The sequence below is a fragment of the Pelmatolapia mariae genome, linkage group LG5, assembly GCF_036321145.2.
Source record: "Pelmatolapia mariae isolate MD_Pm_ZW linkage group LG5, Pm_UMD_F_2, whole genome shotgun sequence".
Taxonomy (NCBI): domain Eukaryota; kingdom Metazoa; phylum Chordata; class Actinopteri; order Cichliformes; family Cichlidae; genus Pelmatolapia; species Pelmatolapia mariae.
Window position 1 is genome coordinate 24,857,206 of NC_086231.1, and position 25,757 is coordinate 24,882,962.

The 25,757-nt window shown below is 40.8% G+C and overlaps 1 protein-coding gene across 3 annotated transcripts; it reads right to left on the bottom strand.

Annotated features, from left to right (window-relative positions):
* Positions 1-2,117: 2,117 nt before the first annotated feature.
* On the bottom strand, positions 2,118-24,827 carry mapk14b (mitogen-activated protein kinase 14b). 3 transcript variants are annotated; one of them, XM_063474419.1, is made up of 12 exons: positions 24,347-24,825; positions 18,664-18,793; positions 14,153-14,211; positions 13,186-13,297; positions 11,512-11,541; positions 11,057-11,104; positions 10,816-10,930; positions 9,891-9,962; positions 6,738-6,817; positions 6,131-6,209; positions 4,320-4,493; positions 2,118-4,240 (listed from the first exon to the last, which is right to left on the bottom strand). In XM_063474419.1, exons 1-12 carry the CDS (start codon positions 24,463-24,465, stop codon positions 4,173-4,175), a joined length of 1,086 nt encoding a protein of 361 aa, XP_063330489.1. In that variant the 5' UTR covers positions 24,466-24,825; the 3' UTR covers positions 2,118-4,172. The 3 variants fall into 3 exon arrangements, with proteins under 3 accessions (XP_063330489.1, XP_063330490.1, XP_063330488.1); XM_063474420.1 differs by lacking the exon at positions 6,738-6,817 and adding an exon at positions 7,330-7,409; XM_063474418.1 differs by lacking the exon at positions 6,738-6,817 and adding an exon at positions 7,330-7,409 and having other exon boundaries at positions 10,816-11,104; positions 24,347-24,827.
* Positions 24,828-25,757: the final 930 nt, after the last annotated feature.

Below are 25,757 nucleotides of genomic sequence, written 5' to 3' on the forward strand. Positions count from 1 at the left end.
ACTTATGAGTATTTTGGATTTTAATCATTACTTTTCCCCTTCATCTTGCAGTTTGGGCTTTTTATAAATCAGGGAGAGCCTACAAAGTGCTGAGAGCATCAGAGAGAAGCATCAAAGCAGCTATCAACCTGAGAGGAGCACTGAGTCAGCACTCTGTTTGCATGAAAAAACATCATTTACTTTTAATTATCTAAAATGCCAAGCTGGGTAACAAACTGAAGTGTTGTACTTCTTTTACTAATAATTATTTATTTGCTTCTTTAATACTGGGAAAACATTCAACTGACTTATACTTGGTATTTAACTCTGATGCTTCACAAGTGTCACAGCTAGGGTGACCAGGTGTCCTTTTTATGTGGGAATGAATGCACTGCATTTTTATCCCTTGTCCCACAATTTGACTGATTTTGTAGGCCAGGCAAATTTTTAAATCCTGGCTTTTGCACTGTGGATATGAAGGGAATGCTTTGCTGTTATACTTAGTAGCAGGTTAGCCTGTCTAATGCCATACTCATTAGGGAAAGTCACTACAAAGTCACAAGCTTTGGAGATTTTGTTAAATGTGATGGAAACTACCAGAAAGAAAATGAAGCGGGGATTATATTTTGGGAAATAAAAGTTTTTGTCTTTTTTACTACCATTATTTTTCAGTTTTGCACTGGCAGTAAATATGGCGTGAAGTAACATAGTATGGCTCAGAGAATCTGGATTTGGATGTGGCCAATCTGTGGATATGAATTTCATGGTAATTTTGGGCTGTTGATGATTTCTTTAAATGGTTCTTTTTCCAGGGTGGAATGACTGTACAGAATAAATCTTTAATTAATTTAAAAAACAAGTGTTGATTTGAATTTATCTTGGATTTTCTGTAATCGATACAGGGTCTAAAATTCTAAAAGAATACATAGGGTTCATATATAAATATATATATATAAATCATATACATACATACAATTCTCATCTGTGATCATGATTTATGATAACTGGTAGTTTCTCAATGGACAGATCAGTACTCAGAACAATGGAATAAGAACAGAGTGAAGATCTAAGAAAGAGAACTGTAGATTTACACAAGTTGGAAAGGTCTCTTGTAGCTTTTTCTAAACTATAAGGATTAAGTTAAATAGTTGGATCTAAATCATTTGCAGTCAATGATTACCTGAACTCTAGAATTCTTGAACGTCACCAAATGTGTTTGCTTTTACTGCAGCCACCTTCATTTGCTGCTTTTCTGTGGGTTTCTCTGACTTCAGTTTTGTATTTAATAAGTGGAATTCATGCTCTGTTTGGTTGAGACCAGGTAACTGACTTGGCCATTGAAGAATATCACATTTAGCCTTGAAAAGCTCTTAGGTTCCTTTTGCAAGTTGTTTCTGCTCATTATCCCTTTGCACTGTGAAGTACTGTGATCAGTTTTGCAGCATTCATCTGCATCGGAGTGGAGAGCCCTGCACTTCAGAAGTCATCCTGCTACTTCTTTCAGCATCTACATCATAAAACAAAACAAAAAAAAACCACTAGTGCCTCAGCTATGAAGCCTCAAAAACACTGGGATAAATAAGGTGACTTAGAAAACTTGTCCAATAATAATAATAATTAAAAAAAAAAAAAGACTCAATGACCATAGCTCTTGAAGAAAGTCCTGAGGGTCTTGGACTATTGATTATGTGAGTTGTCAAATGAGCAAAGCACAGCAAACTGTGAACACTGGCATCCTTTAACCTTAAATGCAGGTGTGCAGCCGATCCTTGTTCTGTTAAAACGTCTCTGTCATTGTTGTGTCATGTATCTGTGGAGTGGTTGTTTGGAGGGCAAAAGTCAGATCACTCCTCACATGCACAGCCTGATCTATGTGGCTTTGTTTGTGTTTAGGCGTTTTGTCTTTAAGATAAAGCAGATTTTTTCTGAGAGAGTGTTGCTGAGTCTAAAGTGCACTGGGATCTTGGAGTTTCTCTGAAAAGCCCAGCAGGCTTTCAACCCGTCACACACCAGATGACAGACAAGCTCTGCTCTACTTGTGCTATGCTGCCATCCAATGGTGACATGCTTAAAAAGGAAAAAAAGGCAAAAGCTCACCCGATGAATGAATTCTGTTACAGCTTTGAAAAATAGTAGGCTTTATTTTCTAATGGTGGTATTTACAGGTGGCGTGGCCTGCTATCTTGATACATGTGGTCAAAAAAAAAAAAAAAAAAAAAAAAAAAAAACCCAGAAAAACATATTTCAGGCAGACGAAGTGTAACCAAATTTACTACTGACATCGGGATATGGACAAAATAAATATCCTATCTAAATCAATGCAGTTGTTTAAAAATGATAAAATATGAGGCTTCGGCATTGCCCTTCAGCATCCAGTGAGTAAACATATGCACTTTCCTGCATACATGTGACCCCCCCCCCCCCAAATTACTCTAACAGGCTTCTGGTGCTGCTTATAAAACAATCATTACAGAATCACAGAATAACATGAAATCTTGATTTAGCACACAAAGAGTAAAATAACACATTAGAAAAATCACTACATTTAAAACAAGCGGCTAAAATCAAACATGACTGATGTCTGATATTGTTTGGGTGCCAAAGGCAGAGCAACTGTGGATACAGCTTGCGTGTCTGACTTTTCAAATGCTTCACATTGGAAGCATTTTGTCATAAAAGTCTTCACACTAAAGAAATAGTTTAGTGGTTTGTTAGTCAATAAATGGTGACTTATATGCCACCATTACAGGATATGTTTTGGGTTTCGTTTTTAAAAAATTGTGATAATTTGTTGATCCGTGAATCAAGGAGCGCTGTAAACACAACCTCAGCAACGGTAATTTAGCAAACTGAGCAGAACGTATCAAACTGATTCCAAACGATCTCTTGATAACATTGTCGGCTCTTGATATGAAAGCTGTAGTCACTGTGGCTCAAGTGATCTATGAAATTATCGATGACACATTTGGATACTAATACAATAAGCTCTCCATAAATAATACAAACAACCTTAAATTCTGACAAATAATATTCTCTTTTACATCAATATACAAACAATATAAGAAAAGATCATAAATATACGGCGCAAACTGGCGCCCCAAACATTCCATAAACATTAATAGTACTGTTTCATAAATGCAATATGATTAAATTACATTGTCGGCTGACGTTGTGATGGAAAAACATTAAAATTTGAATAAACTAGTAAGCCAAAAACTCTGGCTTTAACATGCTGTGGTGAAACTGCAAAGATTGGTGGCTGTTCGCTGAAACATTCATGTGAAATTACACAAGTGCGAGAAGACGGAAGAAGCTTACTAAAATAATAGATGAAAATGGACACATGGGACAAGCTCTCCTTGGGGGGGTGGGGGGGGGGGGGGGGGGTTGCCATGTGTAAAACTTAATCATTAAGAAATATGAAGCCTTGAATTTTCCATACTGGGCTGAATATTTTACATATTTTGGCGTATCCTATACATATTCTAAATAAATTACACACAGTATCGGTTTATATGCCATTCTAGAACAAACTGTCAATTTGGGCGGCTGACGAGCCTCTTGGTTAATTCAGAGTACTACACGTGTGGTAGCTGTTTTTCCCAGAAAGATTTATGTACAAATACTGTTTCTGTAGTATCTACATAGTTCTATGTACTCGTAGAAATAACAGAATTTAAAATGTGCCAAAAGAGACCCTTCACACTCAGCATGGTTTAAAACTTTCCAGAATTTTTGTCCTACAGCATCATTTTCAGCTATTTTTTTAAAATAAAATACATAATAGATGTTCAGTTATTACAATTTGCCTGGAGATACTGACATGTAATGTTTTCTTTCTTTCTTTCTTTATTTTTGCTGTGTATGTAGAATAAGGGACAGAATATAAAGAATATATGTCTGAGATAAAAAATTACTAATGCATAAGGAGAGTTAAAGTCTACCTCAGCACGGTGGGATTCATGTTAAGAAAAACAAAACAGCAGAGCAGGGGACGGTATGAACAAGATGTCAAGTTTTTTGTTTTCGTTTCCCTGAAAGCGCAACGTCCCCCCCACATATGAATGACGGCAGGCACTTGAATGTCATCGCTGTGCGCGTGTATGAGGAAAGTGGCGGATAGTCACATGAGACCGATAGTCCTTAGAGAGTGTTTCTTGGAAAACAAATCGTGGAAGAGAGCCGCTTCCTCCTCAAGATTCCATGTCGTCTTCGTCGAAAGATGGTGGCACGAAGCTGATGACCTCGTCGTAGGTTAAGGCTGAGAACAGATAATTGAAATTACTTTCCAACGTACAGAATAAATAACCTTTAAATCTGTTTGGTTTCTAACAACTCACCTTTCCATTCCTCAATTTCCAGCTCACGGCTTTCAAAGCTCTGGTCGTAAGGCTCTGCTTCAGGCTCGTCATCTGGATCGTGATACTGGGCAAAGTAAGGGTGGGCCAGAGCCTCAGATGCTGTGATCCGCTTGTCTGTATCAAGCACCAACATTTTCTCCAGCAAATCCACCGCTAAAAGAAAGAACGGAGACAAAGGTGAGTATGAGAAAAACTACAGGTCAGAGCAAAAAGGTCCAGAATCTTTTCTGTCAATATATGTACTGTGACCACGGTCGATGCTCATATTAACTATGGGCAGCCTTTCAAATAATGGCATCAGCTTCTGTTTGTGTAAGAAAAAAGGTCAGCCTATACTAAACACTTTGATTCCAGTGATCCCAGCTCCATTAAAATGCTGTGCTGGGACCTTAAGAGAGCTTCTATAAACTACTGAATCATGGGGTGTGCTTAGTTTTTCACAGCACTGCACAGAGTCTTGTGAAAACCTTTTTCACATGACTGTATGCAGTGAAGACTTTGAAGAAACTGTGCTTGAATGTCATGCTAATGCGTTGATAATGACAACGATCAGTTGTCATTGTCACAAGTTGGTACCAGATGTATGGGTCGTTTAATCTAATTGTTTTACATTTTAATTGATACCCAATGCCAATAAAGTCTTTTGTCCTAATGTTATGCAGCCATCTTCCACCAGATGGAGCATGGTTGCTGAGAAACGCCATAAATCTGTTAATCTGGGCCTGATTTTTTGGGTTAATGCTTTTACTGTTAGTTCTTTTAAAGGAGAAAAAATGACATCATGCATACAAACGGGGGAAATAAGTTTTCCCTGATGGGTGGATGGGCTTTTGATAGGGTGAGGAGTTCAGTCATTCATGCTGTCGACCCCTGGGTAAGGGTTCCGACTGGGCATGTTCTACCGAGAGGAGGCCCGGAGGAGACCCGGGATCCAGTGGAGATAATACGGCCTGGGAATGTATCGATGTTTCCCCGGACAAGCTGGAGGACTTTTTTTTTTTTTTTTAAAGTGGTTGTCATGAATTTTTTATCTGCGTGCGTCATTCATAATGCAGCTTTGCAGAGTTTTTGACATTAAACAGTTTCCAAAACTTGATATCTGAGTCTCTTAGTTTAAGAGTAGTTGGTTAGTCTAATTTTTTTTTCCTCGTTTAGTCGACTAGAAAATTAGTCACCAGGAACATCCCTAGTCTAAAAGCATTTTATCTACATTTATACAAATACTGCGTGCTCTAAAATGCATCAAGTCAGTGACGGAATAATCCTACAATGACATCCCCTAGATTATCTGCTGGAGAGCTCTTTATGACTCGAGGTGACAACAGTTAATGTAGCTTGTCCATGTTACATAACTTGACATTGGTTACCTGAAATAATTTCCTGATGTGGTACGAGATACACATGAGAAAGCACCCTTCACTAATCCAACTCGGCTGTCACCTATATCCATTATGTGTTTTTTTTTTTAACGTGATTGATTTAACATGCGTAGCAATCAGGGTTTTTCCTGGCGTGGAGCTGGTCTTTGTGCAGTAACTACACATACAAGCACAAATGCTTCATGAAAAGCAGAGCAAATGAGACACTGTTATTTCATGCCAGTGCTAATTGTTTTTCCTTTTGCACTAGCTAATGCTAAAAAAAAAAAAAACCCAATGTGATAAAAAAAAATCTTGCCAAAACAAATACAGATGCCCCCCCCCCCCATTATTATAACTAACACCACTAGAGGGAGCCAGTGAGCCAATAGCAGCGTAACACAATAGTGTCATTCTGAAAGAGGAACTTACCAAGTGGGTTGGCACCAATAAACACGTCAGCAAAGTTTCTCTTTGGCATCTGGGGAAGTGAGTTGATATAGTTCCTCGCCTGTGAGAAAACAGAAACAAAGAAGTGTACTGTAAAAGCAAACTGCAGAAGATTTTCAAGAAATAAGGCAGCTTTTAAACTGCAAAAACGTGCAATATTTCAATAGAACTACAATGCTAAACTGAATTTGCCTGTTGCAAGACAAACTGTACATCCTCCCATTAAGCCATGTTCCAAGCATTTTAACTAACACCCAAATCACATGCATTACATAAACACTGTGGTATTATTTTCATAGTCAAATAGGATAGATGATCAGAACACGCTGGCTGCACTGGCAGAGCACTCTCATAAGCCTTGCTGTGACAAGCATGACAAGTCAAAGAGGAAAAAGGGAATGTGTGGCGTGAGAGCAGAGGACAGTATGCAGAAAGGAACTGGTGGGATATATTTTAAACATCAAGTCTAGCTCCATTTATCTCTAAACAGTAATGTAGCGATCAGCTGACGGATGACTGCAGCATGGCCCTGATTCCGGCTGTGGGGAAGAGACGGGGCATGTGGGAAGACGAAGGGAACTTGTCTCACCTCGTGGCTGGGCATCCTGCTTATTAGGGAGGCTGGGGGCGTCCCTGTCAGGCGCATTATCTGCTGCAGCTGGTTTATATCTAAACCTTCTGAGTCAAGGGGTATCATAACATGGAGGTCAGCACATCAAAGAGCAGGTGTAGTTAGGAAGGCTGATGTATAGAAGGGGTAGGGACTGGGGTGGGAACACACACGGGGTGAGGATGAGGAGGATGTGAAAGAAAGGAAGACAGTTTCTAAACTTTAATATAAAGAAAACCTTCATTGTCTGCAACCTATATTCAGATAATCATGAACACTGTGGCCCAGTTTGGCACGAAAGTTTTTGTTACTGTCACACAAAAGTTATCAGCGGGGCTCTGAAAAAAGTCATAGTACATGCTGGAAAGAAGCAGAAATCAAAGCACTGTGCTCAAATGGGATAAAAGCAGAGTGTTAAGAGCAAAACAGGTGCAGCTAAGAGGTAGTAGCATTGACACCAGGTCGTAAAATAAAGAGCCAGGGCAACACAAAGGCAACAGGGAGGATGGGCAATGCAAAAGAAAAGGAAAAAACAAATAAATAAAACAAAACTGGATGGGATGGCACTCACAGACTCTGAAGAGATTTTCATCAAGAGCTCGGGCCCTGGCGTTCCGACGAGCATCATTATAAGCTTCAACTGATCAATATCTACCACACTCACATGAAGGAAAACAGAAAGGATGGAGGATGTAACGGGGACAGAGGGGTGAGAGGCACAACAGTCGATGCTGTCGCCTGTAACTGATAAAGGTCCACTTATTCAAAATAAAAGATATCAAGCACCAACTAAAAATCATACAACGTCACACTGATGCATAAATATTCACAGATGAGTTGAATATTACTATAGCACTTACTGTGACTGTGTGAAGTATTAGATTAAAGGCGTACTTAAAAATGACTGAATGTAGATGCAAGAGAAAATATCAAAGCAAATTATAAATGAAAGACCAGAAGCAATCAGAGTTGGAGGTGACATTGGTGGAGCTAACAGGCTACAGTGCTGTAGTTTCTGTGCCTGCTGTGGTGAAAAGAAAAAGCAAAACTTCTACTTCACCCATCACAAACAAAACAGAAAGTCTGGCTGGAATTTTCATCCCTCAGACTCATGTGAGTTGAACATGGATGTTTTCAAAAGCTGCTTTTATTCTGGGCGTGCTCTTTCATAAATGTAATTCCCGTTGTTTTCTACCTGAATTCTTGTTAGTGTCTAAAGAAGTCCTTGTTTTTGTTTCTCATCTGTCTGCTGGGTCAGTCATGAGATACTACTCTAGGTGGAAGAGCTCAAGTATCTTGAGGATCTTGCTCACAATTGAGGGGAGACTGGAGGGTGAGACTGACATATGGATTGGGGCGGTGTCTCTAATGATGCGGATGCACCGACCTGTTGTGGTGAGGATAGAGCTCATAATAAAAGCTAAGCTGTCGTTTTATTGATCAATCTACGTTCCTACCCTCACCTATGATCACGAGCTGTGGATAGTGACCAAAAGAATGAGGTCAGACACAAATGGCAGAAATGAGTTTCTGTCAAAGGGTGGCTGGCTCTCCCTTAGAGACAGGGTGAGGAGCGGGGCCATTTAAGAGGCTCGGAGTAGAGACGCTGCTCCTTCACATCGAAAGGAGACAGTATGGTGATTCGCACATCTAACTGGGATGCCTCCTGAATCCTTCCTAGGCACACCCTGTGACTTCGTATCCCCCCAGATGAGCTGGAAGAAATGGCTGCGGTAAGGGAAGTTTGGGTATCTCCGCTCAGACTGCTGACCTTGTGACCCGAACCCAGACAGGCGGTAGAAAATGGATAGATGAATATGCATAAAATTAGGTGTGCAACTAGTGATTATAACTCACTGTGTAAATCTTATAAACAGTGATAAAACCATCACAGACTATTGAATCTATTCCAGATTCTCAATTTTTTGTAAAGTGTTTATAATTCTTAGTACAGACAAGCTGAAACTATAAAATAATTGTCACCACAGTTTCAGATAATCATTTGATCCATCAACAAAAATAAATGAACTAATTACTGCGTCTCCACTCTGCAAAAACGTCACCAGAAAGCATGCCAAGAATTCTCTAAATCACATCTAACGAACAGTTTGAAGTGATTTGCTCATGCTACTGTTGACACACTACTACCTAGTACCCAAAATATGAACCACATATAGTTGTAGTATGTCTACTATTTAACATTTTTAATCTCAGTGATATGGGAGTGCACCTGTACTTACACTGTACAAAGGCTAATGAGATGCATTGTATCCACAATCCCTCCCAATCGACTCATGTGCAGAGATCAACTTCCATTCAGACAAGTAAAAGGAGACAGACCAGAAAGACTGCTTGCTGTATATTCAAACAAGCACTGTGGGTTGGTAGCTCCACTACATCACAAAGCAGTTTCGACACATTCAAGCACACATACCCCTGCAAGGCATGCAGTGAAGAAGGTGTAGATCGGCTGATTGATTAGTTAGAGCAGGAATTATGAACACGTTATGAAACAGATTTTGATCTTTAACAAAACCACCAACTCGGTGGCGTATGCTACCTTCTATATTTAAAGGTGTGTGTGTGTGTGTGTGTGTGTGTGTGTGTGCGCGCCAATTTACAGGGTTTTCCGGTATGTTTTTATATCAAATCACATGACAGCTCTGCTGGTGTGTAAGGGTTTTGTGGGAGGGAAACAGGAAGGTAGTGTATCGTGGAAAAGCAGTGGAGATAAAAGTGGGCAGCACTGAGTCATAGACCACAGGGCACTATTAACTCCATATGAGAGTGTGTGTGTGCATATCATGCACATACACACACATGCACACTTTCCTGGCTATTCTGGCATGTAGCTCACTAAATTCAATACTCAGCAATGCTTTTAAGTCAGCCCGAAAAAGGTAAAATGGTGCTTTTGTCTGTGCTTGCAACAGTGCTGCAGCAATAGATTCTGTGAGAGCCTGGCAGTGAGTGCACTGGACAACAATTCTTATATAACTAGTCTAATACATATTTGTAAACCGTGTGCATATAAGCAGATTGAACTCAACCAGTACCTCCTCCTAATCTAACACAGACCTGCAGGTTGGCTACAATCTGACATTTATTTTAGCAGCAGAGGTGGAAGGATACGGTCTGTGCCAGGGAAGAGCGTCCGTCCTGTAAGTAGTTCAGCCATGATGCAGCCCACCGACCAGATATCCACTATTAAATAAAAAGAAATCATTTCAAACATGCATCTCAACAAATCCTTTAGATATGACACAAATCCAAGCTTTTCAGCATAATGCAGAACAACACAGCTGTACGTGCATGCTGCACATGCATATGCAAATGCAACGATGTAATGGTATCATCCTGTAATCTTCACTACTTGCGGTGAATTCAATGAAGTCTGCCTTGTGCTTTTCAAATTTAAACGCTGCTTCCTGATGAGAGCTGAGACTGCAGTTTTGTGACAGCATCCTGACAAATTGTCAAACTGTGAACGAACTGCGCTGCATTACATTGTGTTACATGGGCAACATTTAATTCAATAACTCTCAATGTTAAATAGGAAGAGAAGTTCTTTACCACATAATGACAACAAATTCTATTTTTTTCACAAACCAAACTTTTCAAAGCTGCTGGTGAAGGCACAGCTCAAAAGCACAGCTAAACAGCTTACACAGTTTAAGTCCACATTCGTTTATTTGCCCATTTACACCAACACCACTTCATGCTTTGTAAAGAAAGTGTGAAGCAGAACTAAATGGCACTCAACAAGGCAAACGTCTGTTTTGGATGATTTAGGCTGATGAAAAGGCCTCTAAACATCATGTTGAATAAACAAGAAAATTGAAAAGCTGTCCTAGTTTCTCTAAAGTTGTCTCCTCATTTATAGAGAAGAAAAAACTTTGTATCCTTGTATGATCACTGCAAACATAAAACCCTTCCTCCTCCCCCCATCATTGTAAACGCATGACTCTTGACTTGTAACAGATTTCCAAAAAGCTATTTCAACACAGTTTTATGAAACTGCACTCAAAACATTATGATTGGATGTCAGTGTGCGTACCGGTCATGTTGTAGTGCATCCAGTTGAGCATGATCTCCGGGGCGCGGTACCACCGTGTGGCTACGTATCCTGTCATTTCATCATCCGTGTGCCGTGCCAAACCAAAGTCCAGGATCTGAGTGATGCAACGATGCGTAGGCGACGTAAAGACAACAACATGAGACATGACTGAGCACTTAGCTCTACAGTAAGTGATATTGCATATGGTGAAGCTTGGATCTGAAACAATCAGTCTCCTCACCTTAAGCTCACAGTCTTCATTCACAGCCAGATTACTGGGCTTCAAATCCTGAGGAGAGAGGGGGAAAAAAAAAAAAAAGAGTCCAGATGAGAATTTAGAAACAACAGGGAGACATCCTGCTGGTATTGCTACACATGTCATCATATTGCAAACATTTGTGTATTTTTTTTTGTTTTTGCACTCATTCCTTCAATTATATTTTAAGTTAAATTAATTTTGCACAAAAAGAGACAATTTCCACAATCAGAAACGTAAAACATCCCAAACCAAATTTGTATTTCTTTTGGCCACAATAATTGTGTCATGTTAATCTGATTACTTCAAGCTCTAGTCTATAGATTAACAAAACACCATCCAGAAAAGCTAAAGTGCCATTAATTGTTCTGTTCAGTTTAACCAGCATTGGACTGTTTTTCTTTGCAGACACTGACACATTCAGTGAGGCCATCACTTACTCTGTGGATGATATCTGCAGAGTGGATGTACTGTAGGGGGAGAAGAACATAAAAATATTTAAATGCAAATGCATCCATCCATATGGAAAGCATGCAGTCACAAAAACACCTCACTTACATTAGTGTGTATTAGCTTATGTCATTTTAAATGTACACCAGCTGAACTCCCAAGCGATAACACGAGCAGAACATCAACATAACTAGTGTACATTTCTTTAAATAGCAATCCTTCAGAAAGACCACCAACATCGTCCTTCGTAGCCAATCATCTGCCTCAGCCTCCTCTTCTGTCCATAAATTTTCTCTGAGGTCCATATTCAGCATTCTTTGCCCAGTGTATCCACTTTCCCTCCTCTGCACATGCTCAGACCATCTTAGCCTTGCCTGTCTAGCTTTGTCTCCAAACTGCTCAACTTGAACTGTCCTTGTGATATGGTCATTCTTTCCATCCTGGTCACTCTCAGTTAAAATCGTAACATCTTCAGCTCGGCCTTTCGTCTTTTCGTCAGTGCCACCGTCTAAAAACTGTACAGCAGGTCTTACTACCAGTTTAGAAACCTTCCCTTTCACTCTTGCTGCTATCCTTCTTTCACAGATCACCCATGACACACGTCTACGCCCACTCCACCCTGTCTGCACTCTCTTCTTCGCCTCTCTTGTGCACTGTCTGTTGCATTAGATTGTTGACCCCAGGTATTTGAATCTGTCCACCTTCACTAACTCTACTACCTCTACACATCTTCACTATTACACCTGTCTCTCCCTCACTGACACACACATGTATTCTGTCTTATTTCTACTGAGTTTCATGCCTCTTCTCCAGACCATACCTCCACCTCTCCATGTTTACTACAGACTACAGTATCATCTGCAAACATCACAGTCAGCAGACCCCCCTACTGCACACCTCATCTGCCAATCTGCCCATCACCACTGCAAACACGAAGCAGATCCCTGATCCCCATCTTGAACACTTCTGTCATTCCTACTGCACACCTCACCACTGTCCTCATACATGTTGTGCACCATCCTGACTTCCTCATGCAGTACCACAGTTCCTCTCTTAGCACCCTATCATATGCTTTGTCTAGATCCACAAATATAAGCCAAAGTTTCAAAACTGTTCTCTCCTCTGAAATGTAACTACACCAACACAATCACAGCAACTCTGACATATCTGCTTGCTCTCAACAAGTGGTGTAAACAAGTGATTGACAAAGATAACACTTTCATGGAACAACAAAATCAAGTGTGTAATAGGCTGTAATCATACATGGTTTGCTCACATTACAAATACAAAAGCTAGTATTTTACTAGCTGTAGTCGTATCCAGTTAACTTTTTGCAGTCTGTGTTAAGACTCAATTGAGCAGCATTTGCTCTTTCCTGCATTGCAACAATCTGCAAAAGAGGAACTGTTGAATTTTATCCATTCACTTTCAGTTGCCACTGTTTGCAGAAAATTAAAAAAAACAAAACAAAAAAACAGTCACAAGAGTGGCACAGAAACCTCACTGCAAACTAGAATTCAGCTGGTCTAAACGCAGAACAATGCAGATGCATCTGTGGTCTAGTGAGCTAGCTGGTTCCACGAGGCACCGCTTTTGCACAGATTGAATGCAAGTCAACTTTTAGGAGCGGCCAGTTTTGAGTTGAAAATGAGGGCCTCGCTGACCTTTAAGCCTCTGAGGATCTGGTATATGAGGAACTGGACGTGGTCATCCGTGAGCTTCTGACACTTCACGATGTTGTTGAGGTCTGCCCCCATTAGGTGTGTAACCAAGTACCTGCAAATCAAACAGCCAATCAGATGTAATCTTATAATGCAGGAAAGTCTCTCTTTGATTTCTGCTGCAGCTTTATTTAGTTTAAACTTTAAAGATTAAATTTTTGCAGATTAGCATGTCTGTGTAAAGTGCAGCTAACGGTGTTTTTGATAAAAATCATTTATCATTTTCTGTAAGAATTATTTCTAAATGTGGCAACTTAAAAGTTGGTAAGATTAAAGTGATGATAACAGAAAAACAACACAACAGAAAAAAAAACACTTTTTTTTTTTTCACAACAGTGAAATATTTAAACAGAAAGTAAACCAGTTGAATGAGGTAGTGATTGTAGTATATATATGACCTCTTTAATCACACAGCACTAGTCCAAGGTCGTTGTCAAGGAACGAGGTGTTCATTAATGGTCATGTGAAAAGATAAGCACCACGTCTTTGGCTAAACTTCACCTCGTGTATGAGATTGCGTTGAGGTTCATCTCACATTTCCACAAATGTGCAACATGCTGATGACGTTACACCATGCAGAGAATTCAAGGATGCTGATTGACTATTCTGCACACATACACTGCCAGATGGCTGTTACCATGGAGACTAGCTGTGATGTTCCTTAGGAGCACGTGTTCACCCTACATTCACCTTGGTACCACTCGCCACATGCTGCTCTCTCATGAAGTTAAAAATCCTCGTGCATCTCTAACTAGTTTTGGCTATCGAGGTAATCTTGCGATTATCTGCTTTCATTGTGTAAAAAGTGAAGCTTATAGACGCTGAGACAGAAAGCAAGAAAATAAACTGAAAGAGTAAGAAGGAGAAAAGCAGAGAGAAAAAAAGAAAAAAGAAAGAAAGAGTGACTTACACATCGTTAAATTCCTCTAAGCTTGTCGCTGGTGTGAAAACATCTAAAAGGCCGATCACCTGAAGGAAAACCGAGAGGTCAGAGGTTAGAGACAGTTAGCAACTGGTTGGTGTGTGAAGTTTAATTTAGTTAAATAAGCAAACACCCCACCCTGAATCACCATCTTATTATAAGAGAGGTTTAAGCACTGTAGTGATCTCAGCACCTAGGCTGTCAACGCCATTTTGCCTGACAAAAAAAGCCCAAAATAACAGATCATGTTATCCCGGCTGATCACGGTAACTGGGGTCCCAGCCTGGAGACTGGCCAAGAGGAGGTAGGGCCTGGCACAGGGCCTTGGCTGTGCTCTCTGTAAATAGGCCACATGAGGCCACAGCCCATTGGAGGGGCCGTAGGGGTCCAGTGCAATGTGGATTGCAAATAGGGATGGAAATTGAGAACGGTTCTTGTAGAGAACCGGTTCCAAGTAGTCAAGTTCCTTGGAATCGTTTGTCTGCCTGCCTATTATCGGTTCTTGCACTCTCGCTACGATCAGCTGATTTGTGTGGAGGAAAATTGTGGCGTTGTCTACAGTTTGGACATGGACATTACTTTTATTTTTATTGCACAAAAGGATAAGAGCGCGTTGGGAAAGTGGAGACTGCTCCAGGGCATAAACAACTGCATTATACTGCTAACAAAACTTTGGCTCTTCACAAGCACCTACAGACAGTATGCTAACGCTAAGCTAGCCAAGAACCCAGCGTGATTTTAAAGCTGAGCAAATGTTGACCCCAGCCAGTACCGTGATAAAGTGAGCCGTCACTTGCGGTGAAGCCAATGCTGAATTCAACAGGTAACAAACCAATGAGCAGCCAGACAGCAGCCTCCTTTTCTACCTGTTTGTGTTTCTAAAGTAGAATCGCTTTAAAGTCTCTTTGTGCTGGTTTTCATCTTTGTTTTGTGTTCATACCTAAATACTAAAGGGAAAGATCACGTGTCCTCATTAGAATAGCTAGCCTGCAGGTTTATAATGTTAAATTATAATTATGTATCAGTGTGTTTCAGTTCATTTTACAGAGTAAAATGAAAGTAACGTAATGAGTAGTATAACGAATGTCTTTCTCCTGGGTGTAATTAATAACGTTCTGCATTACTTTTAAGAAAAGTCTTCTGTGTGATATGTGTAAAAGCTTTTTTTACTTTACTTTTTTTGACAAATGACCCAACACTGATCACAACAAAGAGGGGAAAGACCTCTAAGATCCGCAAACATTTGACCACTCAGCATGTAATTAATTTGCATGAATGTAATGTTTTTGATATGCTGCTTAGAGATGGTGGTGCCTCTAAAAGTGGAGCCAATGAGAATCGATAAGAAATCAAATCGCTAAATTCTTATCAGTTCCAATCCCTAATTGCAAACAATGCATGTTGCACAGTACAGCAATAATAATAATTAAAAAACAAAAAAAACAACAACAATAATAAGCAAAGAATTCGTTGCTGATTTATGTTAAATTTAGAGTTAGCACTAGGTGCTCTGCTTAAGTTACCTCGTCTCTTCAAAGGAAGTAGTGAACATTATTTGGTTGATGCATTATTTAGGATAATCCACCAAGCTGACAGGACAGGCACCTTTCAGGTAGTTAAAGTTGCATGCAACCGGTTATGCTGGTTCCAACAATGCAAAGTTATTTATAATGGCTTATAAATGCTGGATGCATTATTCCTTTTTTTCCTCTAGCAATACAAAAGCTTTTAGAGATGGGGCGTGTTCTGGAGTCTTTAACCTAGAATACACTGCATTTGCAGGGTCTTTCTCCCCTTTCCACAGTCTCTTGCACAATAAGTTTGTGAGTGTATGAAAAAAACAAAAAAAAACAACGTAATGTGTGAAAGTGACTAAATATGGATGCACACAATCACTACAGTTGAATATCTGCAGCTTCACAGTGCATCAAAATAAACTAAGGAAAGAAAAAACAAAGTTTTCTCATTTATGTGTCTTTCAGCAGTACGTGTATTGTACACACACTTCAGGCATGCATATACATATGCATACAGACATACTGGCAGAGAGCAGCCCTGAGTGCTACCCCCACCCCCTGGAGTCAGGGGAACTGAGGTAGATAGGTATTGTAAAAATACTGGAGCGGCCCACCCACACAAGACCTAAATCTGCAGCTGATTGGTGGGCCACGGCCACAACAAACAGCCGATTGGTCCACTCAGGCTTTCCAAACTCAAAACTCTGGGAGTCTCCTGGCAACAGCATGAGCAAAACACAGAATCCCTCCCTATGTAAGCCACAGATATGTATTAAAGCACAGATGATTTATGAACAGAAAACCACCGCAACTTGATGTTTTTTTTCTTCTTCCTGTTAGTACAACAAAAAACCTGGCAGCAGCATGTTCACGCCAAGATAAGTGAGATTCTTTATCAGAATGACATTTCTACGCGACGTTACCGTCTTGCCTTCAACACAGCGATACAGGCACTGACTCTGTATAATCCTCCATAATCCGTATTCCACGTAAAACCTGTTTTTCAAATGCACTGGTGTGTTTTTCCCCACAGTGCCAGCGCACAGCGCAACACTAATTCCAAAACTGCTCAAGTTGTAACAGAAGTGAAATCAGGGCTTGTGCAAAAAACAGGATCTAAGAAAGAATTTTTAAAAAAAATACAGTAATGTGTGAATGCTGAGCCAAGTGCGCTCGGACTGAACCACAGCAAGTTCTGGCATGGGCGGTGACGTTTCATATGAAACTTTTTTCACAACATAAGGAGACCTGGATTTTTTTTAATGATCTGGCGTGTTCTCGTTTACATTTCTTCCAGGTGGCCTTTCATCTAAATACATGTAAGGCAAGCTAAAAGGTGCGCTTCTTTCTCACATTTCCATAAGATTTGAATAACTTCTGCACAGCAGCTTCTAATCAGAGCAAACAGGCACACTCTGAGTAGCAACAATCCCAAATCAGATCTTCCATTTAATGACTTCATAGCTGTCATTTATTAGAAAGACTACCCAATGTGTGTTGCGATAGCTTCTAGAGTTGCTCAACACTTATTGCATGAATTCTGTGAGTGCCTGCAATGAGTTCTTGAAGCTAATTAAACAGTGCAGAATACAGCTAATATTACATTAAACCGTAACTTTACAAGATGGGCTTTCATTTAACTGTGAGATTTGTTGTACTGTTGTTAGGGGGTTTTCCCCTTTAAGACTTTCCATGCTTCTTACAGCTAAAGTTTCTTTTTTTTCCTCCGTGAGCGTGCCTTCTGAAATTGTTCACTTCACAGCTGCTGCTGGCAGATGATATCTCATAAAGTCCACTTGCATATATTGTGGCAATCTAAAGATTTCTACCTACAGCTAGTGGCAAACCGCTTCTTACACTGTACACTTCCCTCTTTTCTAGAAACATTTAAACTCATATACAACATTCACCAGGTGGATTTGTTTCCACATAGCACTCAAAAAGCCTACAGCTGCACGCCAGCTTGAGAAACAATTGCTCACATTTCAAAACACATAAAGATCCTGTCTCTCTGGTCAAAAGTGTAACCCCGGATGAAGCAACAGCACAGAAACCAGGAACAATGTTTGCGTTTTGTATGCGGGCAAGTGTCTGCATGTGCAGTATCTACACACACACACCAAAGCAGTGATTGTAGGCGGGAAACTCACACCACTGGCAAGTTGAGATACTTAGCATGATTTTTTTTTTTAAGTTGCAGCTACAAAATAAGATTAAAAAAACCCACCACAGTAGGTGATGGGGCTGCAGATGTAAACCCGTTTGGTGACTCATACCTCACCAAGCAACATCAAGCAATAAGCATTAGACAGTAGCAGGGGAAAACCTCCGTTGTGATGTCCTGCTAGCATACACAGTTATTGCCTGAGGACAGTGTACCTGTGCCTGCTCATGCTGACACATGAAAATACCAGAAGAACTAACACTGGGGTTTAAACATGACAGTTAAACTCTTGTTTTTTGAAAGGTTTTGTAGTCAGTTCCAGGTAGTTGACATGCAGATGCTGTGATGTTAAACTGAGAGTACCTATCCTTTCTTTGTAGGTGGCTCAAAGTCAAAACAATGCAGACGCTAGCAGAAATACCCTACCACATTGATTTATCACCTTATCACTATGTTATAGATGTGTCTTTACATGCTTTCCTTTTTTGAATTCCTGCAAGAGCTACATGTTTTTTCAACTCTTTCATCGTCATTTTTCAGCAAGTTAACCCCTCAAGCGCTCAAGATATTGTAGAGACATGGATTTATCAATCCATCAGGCTTGTTACATCCACCAACTCAACGATATGGTCAGAAGTCACGGAAGCGACTGATCCTTTAGTAAACCTCGTGTGCTTTTCCATGTGCACTTGCATGCCACAGTTTCTTTAAACTGTAAATGCACAATAAATGTTGTGTAAATACTGAAAAAGAGGCGAGCAATCACTGCCACTTGCTGAGAGGTGGAGGTGATGTTGCCCCAGTTGTAGGTGACTTACATTTTCATGCTTCATGTGTTTGAGCAGTCGCAGCTCTCTGTAGGTTCTCTTTGCATGGATGATGGACTGGAAAGGTCTGGACAACTTCTTCACTGCTACCTTCAGGTTCGTCTTCACATCAAACGCCGAGCTGAAAGAAAGGTAACGTGTGAAACGGGTGGGGTCTTAACAGAAAAAGAAAATGCATCGCAGCAGGCTACCAACAGCTGTCACATAAAAAACCCGAACATTTCTCAAACTGACAATGAGATTTTTCATTAGACTGCGTAGGTGTCTAACGCAGTAAACAAAGCAAATACTTACATAACACCGAGCGCTTGGTTTCAGTTCTTATTACACTCTACAGTCTAAAGTTGAATAGGGAACATGATTGAACCTGTTCTCGAATATCAGCTGCATGGTGGGCAACGACACAGGAGTGTGAAAATACAGCAGCTAATTACTGAAAAACAATTAACTGCACAACATGCTGGTTGATGATCAGCAGTCTCCAGATAGAGTAAAACATTGTTCTATTATAGAGCTGCTGTAAACTGTTGTTTACATGCTACAGAGTGTTGTAACATTAATGTAACCCAGCTGACTATCTGACTTTGCACAAGATGTCCACAACCACTTGTGACTGACCACTGAAAGTCTGTTATTGCAGCTCTATTTGGAGAATTGGTTCTTTTTTTCCCAGTCATTCAAGAAAAGCACGGCTGACGTCTTTTTGAAGGCCCAATCTGTCAAAACATTATTAGTAGTATTTTTATCACAGGAAGACAGCAAAACAGATCATTTTATGTAACAGGAACAAAACACACACAAACAAACACATAAGAAAAAGGTCTTGTAATTAAGTGTGTGGCCTCAATTTCCTCTTTTGTCTACACAACTGTCAACATTCAACAGCTGATTAATTCAAAACGGTTCAATGTGCTGGATATCTCATTTAACTCGAGCAAACTCAAAATTAGCAACTGCCTGGTAAATGTGATGGAGATGTCACAGATCTTTATTTTTCTTCATTTCTGGTAATGGTTAATGTAGACGTCAAAAAGCATAGCCACGAAAAAGATGAGTGAAATGAACCTGTTTTACTTCTTTACAATAACAAATAATTGAGCACTGGTTGACTCTTAAGATTATTAGACAGACAATGTGAAAGAGAAGCTTGACATTGCTGTATTTCCTTTATCTGTGAGGGAAGGCAACCTACTTACAATTAACCACATTCCTTCCAGGTCAGTCAGATACGGTACATCGCGCATAGATGATTGCAACATCTTTAAATCTGTGCTCCCATATGTGTGTTCGTTGTTGTTCTTGTTGTTATTTTTAAACCGCAGACCAACTAAAACGAAAAGCAGGAACTGCATGGAGTGACACAAGGAAACCACCAGAACTAGACTAGCCGGCCAGTTTTTCTGTTTCAGTTTAAAAGGAGATGGGAGTCAATTTCTCTTGAAATGTTTTGCTCAAACTGTCGACCTTTTAACTGCACATGCCTATGGCTGAGAGTGCAACGCCACGCACAGGAGAAGTGTTAAAACTGATTCTGTGTGAGTGACAAAGCTATGACCCAGAGTGCAACACATCCATAATAAGAACATTAAGATAAGCACTGTGTTTTTTCCAGTAAGGCTGAGATAATCTCCCACACCCAATGTACTCCATGTCAGAGGCTTGCAGAACAACTTTAATGTGTCAGCAGTGAGGGAAAACCCATAGTCAGTAAACAGTGTACCAATCCTAAATGGCAAAACAAAGGCACACGCACTCAAACTGCTGCTAATCTGTAGGGCAAACAAGATGGGTCTAAGCATACACTATCCAATTAGTCAGCAGTAAATGGAACTGCCATAAGAAATGGCCATAAAGCGTAGACTATAAAAGGAGCAACGGCTTCACGGGGAAGTAGAGAGGCAGCACGCTGACTAACAGAAGGACAGAGTGAGCAAACAGGCAAATATGTGCTGTAGATGACTCGTCGAGATGTCTGTAGTAACTGTCTTATAATCGTAAGACGTGCACATGCATCGAGAAAGCTGTAACGCTGCATTTGTGCACTTATTATCTGAGCACATACATTGGATTTCATATCAGAGCGTGACGGGGTTCATGTACGTCATCAACATGATGGGCACTGCCAAATCTCAGACACGCAGTATCATTTTAAGTAACGAGCCATAACGTATGATCTATTCATTATTGGTGAAATGATCGACACGGATAAAACTCAGAAGTATAGCAACACATTACAATGTTTACTCTCTGTGTTGCATTAACACGTTGAGCCACATACTTCACCTTTGCGCAGGTCAAACAAGAAATGGAAGTAACACCTCTTTCTGAAAAAGAAAAAAGAACCTCATCTAACCTGTATGTTTGTTAGGAACAACAATGCATCATAATCCTCGGTATACAGTCACGAAAGGAAGCAACCGCAAGACGACAGAGTCATGCAGGACACCGTGTCCTGAAAAGCCAGTAAAACAATAGGTGAGAAGCAGAGTGAGTTCTGATGACCTGCATTTCAGAGCGGCAACGCAGTCAACGCCACACTCCCAATCATCATCGTCATCATCAAGCTTTCCTGTAGCTGGGGACGAATCACCAGTTCATGATGAGTGCATTGTGGTGCAGGAAGTGTTTTAATATGCGCACACAATGACATAAGGCACAGCAGTGCTTGCGATAAGGCTTCATTTCCTCTGAGCCACTCAAACATCAATGTTAGACATTAAATGATATAATAAATATGGCAAGTGGGGTGACTTAATGATCTGGTGACGTTACAACCACGCTTACACGCTTATCGTGTTTACTTGATCTTTGAAATAATCTCATTAGAGCCATATTCCAGCTAATAATAGCAATCATCATCGTTTAATTGATTTATCAATGGCGTTATTAACACAATAATTTTCCAAACCTGCTCAGTTAACAAACCTACAGATTGGGATTCGGGGGTGACTCACCTATGTCTACTCTATCACCTAGTCACACTCACAAATCAAGGTAATTTTAGAAGTATGTTTTTAAAATCTAAAGAAATTGACTAGCAAGTGTTACCTACAGAGATTTGGCACAACAGGGCAATCAGACCATGATTTTGCTTGCTAAAGCTGTCGGAGGGAAAAAAAACAAAAACTGCAAAAAGTCATATTTGTGTTTTAGGGATTCAAACTCTAATCCATAACTTTATACCAAAATGAGGGGGTTTACTTTTCTGACATCACTGATGCATTTGGTCATAGACCTCACATGACCAGTTGCTAAAACCAAAGTCACAAAATTGCTGCTTTTGGGCATAAGCTGAAAAATCATTGCACTTTTCTCTGAGGTGACAACCCAAGGAGCCAGCCACAGTATGGAATAAAATGAGCCTTGTGCAATTCTTTCTTCATCAGCAAAATATGAAACGCTAAATGCTGTCTGACAATGTGAAAAACAAACAAACAAACAAAAAAAACAGGAGCACATAAAGCCATCATTCCAGGTAAAGAAGTTCTGAAGCTGTAACTTGCAGCTTAATAAATATAAACAGAATCATTTAGGTCGAATTTCAACTTCATGAATAAGAAATGTGTGTAAGCAGAGCCAGAGTTTACCCTGCATTATCAGCTGGAGCTGTGCCGAGTAAACTTATGTTCCAAATTTGCCAAAAGCAGTTTAGGTCTGTCAATAACGAGTGTAAATCTCAGCATGCTTTGAAAGAGTGACCATGAAAACGGGAATCTGCAGATCTGAGAGTATGTCTTTGCACAACACTGACATTACAACATACATATGTAAAAAAATTAAAAAGCTTTGTGATACTGAGCAGCGTGCTCTTTACTGGGCTGTCTTTTCTTCTTATCTATGGCTAAGAATATTTCTGCCCTGTGTTAAAGTACCTACACACACCCTTAGCTAGGAAGCCTACAAATAAAAGTGCAAGGACTCACTGAAATCCCAGCCAGCAGCTATTATTCCACACCAGCCGAGGCTATCCATTCAAGTCTGACATTCAAAAAACAGTACAGCCAAGATATAAGTAGATATCAGTAGTGTTATTATCTTTGGTGTATGCGAGTGCAAAGTTGATCAGGCAATTCAAATGAAAAATCCACACAGTTAATGCCTGTTGGGCTGTTTTACTGAGTGGAGAACTCAAGCAACATTATGGTGGAGACAACAAAGACTTGGCCCGCTGAGTGCCTGGGAGCATGTGCCCAGCTAACCAACAGCCGTGACATGCTGGTGGAGGAGCTATGAGGTTATTTATATTTTTCCAGATACCATCTGAAGGGCTTTAGAGGCACACTGCTCTCTGGACCACTCTAGTTGCAGATTTTTTATTCTTTTTTGTTTTTGGGAAGTTGCATTACGCAAAAGGTTTTCCACAAGAAAAGCTGACAGCTCCTTACAGAAAAAAAGCAAAAAAAAAAAAAAACCCCACAGGAATTTTCAAAAACTAGCTGCTGATGGCAGTGCTCACATATTGCCTTGGAAGTGGTGCATATTAAATTCGAATAAGCCTCATTCAATGGTCATCTATGAACATATGCCTTGCATTTGGCTTTGGCACTGGTGCTTCCAAACCCAGTTATTGTCTTAAGGACAAAATGAGGTCATCCACCATCCACCACTAACAACTGCAAAAAAAAAAACCTTTACAGTCAACAGCTGAAGAGATGAAAGTGCGGCCAAAATGAGTTGTAAAGTTATAATTACGACCCGCTGCTGTCCATGACTTTGTACTGACTAGAAGGCGTCAGGGCTGATGCCACTACCTAACCTCGGGACCGTGAGTCATGCGTGTACCACAGCGGGCGAAAGGATGACATCATTCTAGAGTCGTCGACGTCGTCGGATGGGCTCCTGTAGAAAGCGCTCACTGTGCATGAGGGGGGCCTACTTTTCGAAAACCACGTGACGTTCTGGTACTCTGCAGGCTGCACCCAACTAGAAATGCATAATGTATGCAATGTGCGGATGTGTAAAGTGCCAGGCGGCACATACAGCAACACGGCAATTATTTCAAGTGGAAATCGCGTGCTTCGTGACGTCCTGGTTAACCCTTAAACTGTGTAATTGTTACAGATGCGATCTGATAAGGAAGACCCCCCCCCCAACCACCACCACCTTTTTTTCCTTTTCTCTTTTTTCTAAACCAGATGATGCAAGCATAGACATGCCGCATATGTAGCCTTCTGTTGATAAAAGATTTGTTTTTTGCTTTTGCTTTTTTAAAGCAGTTAGTGTGGAAGTTAAACTTCGCCCTGGGGCCATCACTGTGCTTACCGTACGCTACAAGTTACACCAGGCTGTTCAGGCGACACGAGAAAGTAAAGCAACAAAGTCAGAAAAACAAAACGTGCACAAATCGCAAACAATCCCCACCCGCCGAAAAAATGCGAGCTACTGTGGGGAGTGTGCACGGCTGAGCTACCGCGGCCCGAGTATTAGGACGTAAACAAAGGGCACAAGTTATATCCCCGTGTCTTCCACGGACACCCTGCGCAGGCTGGTTAAGCAGCCCGGCGACAGATAGCTCTCCCGGGCCACTGTGGTTGGTGGGAAGTCGTTTGGTCGTTGTGCAATCGTGCTGTGTGTGTGTGTGTGTGTGTGTGTGTGTGTGTGTGTGTGTGTGTGTGTGTGTGTGTGCGTGTGCACTAGCTCTCTCGCTCGCTTGTGCTGTGCAACAACAACTTACCACACGGATCCGTAAGCACCGGAACCGACAGGAGATAAGTTCTGGTAGCGCTCCGGGACTTCCCACACGGTTTTGTTGAGCTCCTGTCGGTAAAACGTGGGTCTCTCCTTCTGCGACATTCCTGCGGATTCACCAGCCCCGCAGTGACAAAACAAGCCAGCGGAAACTTCTGCCCTCTCCTCTCCTCCCTGTGCGGCACGACGTGCGGTAGTGATGCTGCTCTGCAATAAAACTCTACACGGAGCCGACCCCGAACAAAGCAAAGAAAACCCAAAACAAAACAAAAAACTCCAGCCGCCTTGTCGTGCAAATTTCGGTGCAGTTGCGCAGGTAAAATCCCACTTCTCCGTGCACGCCGGGAGGGCCGTCTGAAGATAACTTCCCCTACGAAGCTCTTTGGGGTCAGGAAGCTCAGTCTGGCTTTCGCTGGATTTTTCGCCCTGTCCCCGCTTTGCTGGGCGCGCGGAAACGTGTACGCGTACGTCTCTTCGCTCCTACGTCAGCCAGTGCGCGCTCACGTAGCGATAAATTTATCTCGCGAGAAATTAGCCGCTATTGGGAAACTAGGGGATATCCCATCCCCACCGTGTACAGGAGCGGGAATCTCCCCCTCCCGTTATGTTAATTGCGACACGTTTCTCCTCTTTAAATGTTTACGTCAGGCAGTGGAACATACAAGTATGAAAATAGTCATCAGATGAGCAAATGAGCTCCGTTTTAACCATCTGCAATAGAGAAATCCTGCTTTAACTTAAAAACAATAGGAATATCTGATAATATACACGATCAATATAACACTCACAGGGGACATCTTTAGCCGAGTAGTACCGTTTCCCTGCTACATAGCTTATTTACACTGTGGTACTTTAATAATACTTTATTAATGTGGTATTAATGCTAGACCATCACTTAATTATAGAGTACTGACTGGTTAAACAAGCACAGCATTTAAGCCCTTTATATAATGCCCCCAAGCAAAACCCGGCTTGCTCTCACTAGCTGCATACCTGGTTGCAAATGAACCTTGACACCACCTGTGTGTCAATAAGGTGTGACAGCTGCTTGAATTTAATTACACTGGAAAGTCCAAGATTGTTTATTAGCAAATTTGGTATTTCTAAATGTTCACATGTCACTAAAGGTCTATCACTCATAACAAGAAAAGCAGACACACAAATAATAATAACATGAATGATGGTCAACTTCTGTTTTAGTGCCCTTTTAACGAGCACGCTGACTCACAATCACACTGTCATAACTCAGAATAGACCACGCCAGGATTAGAAATACAAATTCCACCTGTGCTTTCCTTCCTATCACAGTAAATGTATCAGACAACTCTCAAAGGACTCCATGTCCCTTAAAATACCGAAAGTAAGGCATATTCCTACAGATAATAACTTATCTGCTG

Excerpts from the sequence above, each read along its gene's own strand:
- mapk14b (XM_063474418.1), bottom strand. The coding sequence starts at position 24,465 with ATGTCGCAGAAGGAGAGACCCACGTTTTACCGACAGGAGCTCAACAAA. Across the intron at positions 13,298-14,152 it reads TTAGAGGAATTTAACGATGT|GTACTTGGTTACACACCTAA; the intron begins GTAAGTCACTCT and ends TTTGATTTGCAG. Across the intron at positions 6,210-7,329 it reads TGAAAATCTCTTCAGAGTCT|GCGAGGAACTATATCAACTC; the intron begins GTGAGTGCCATC and ends GTTTTCTCACAG.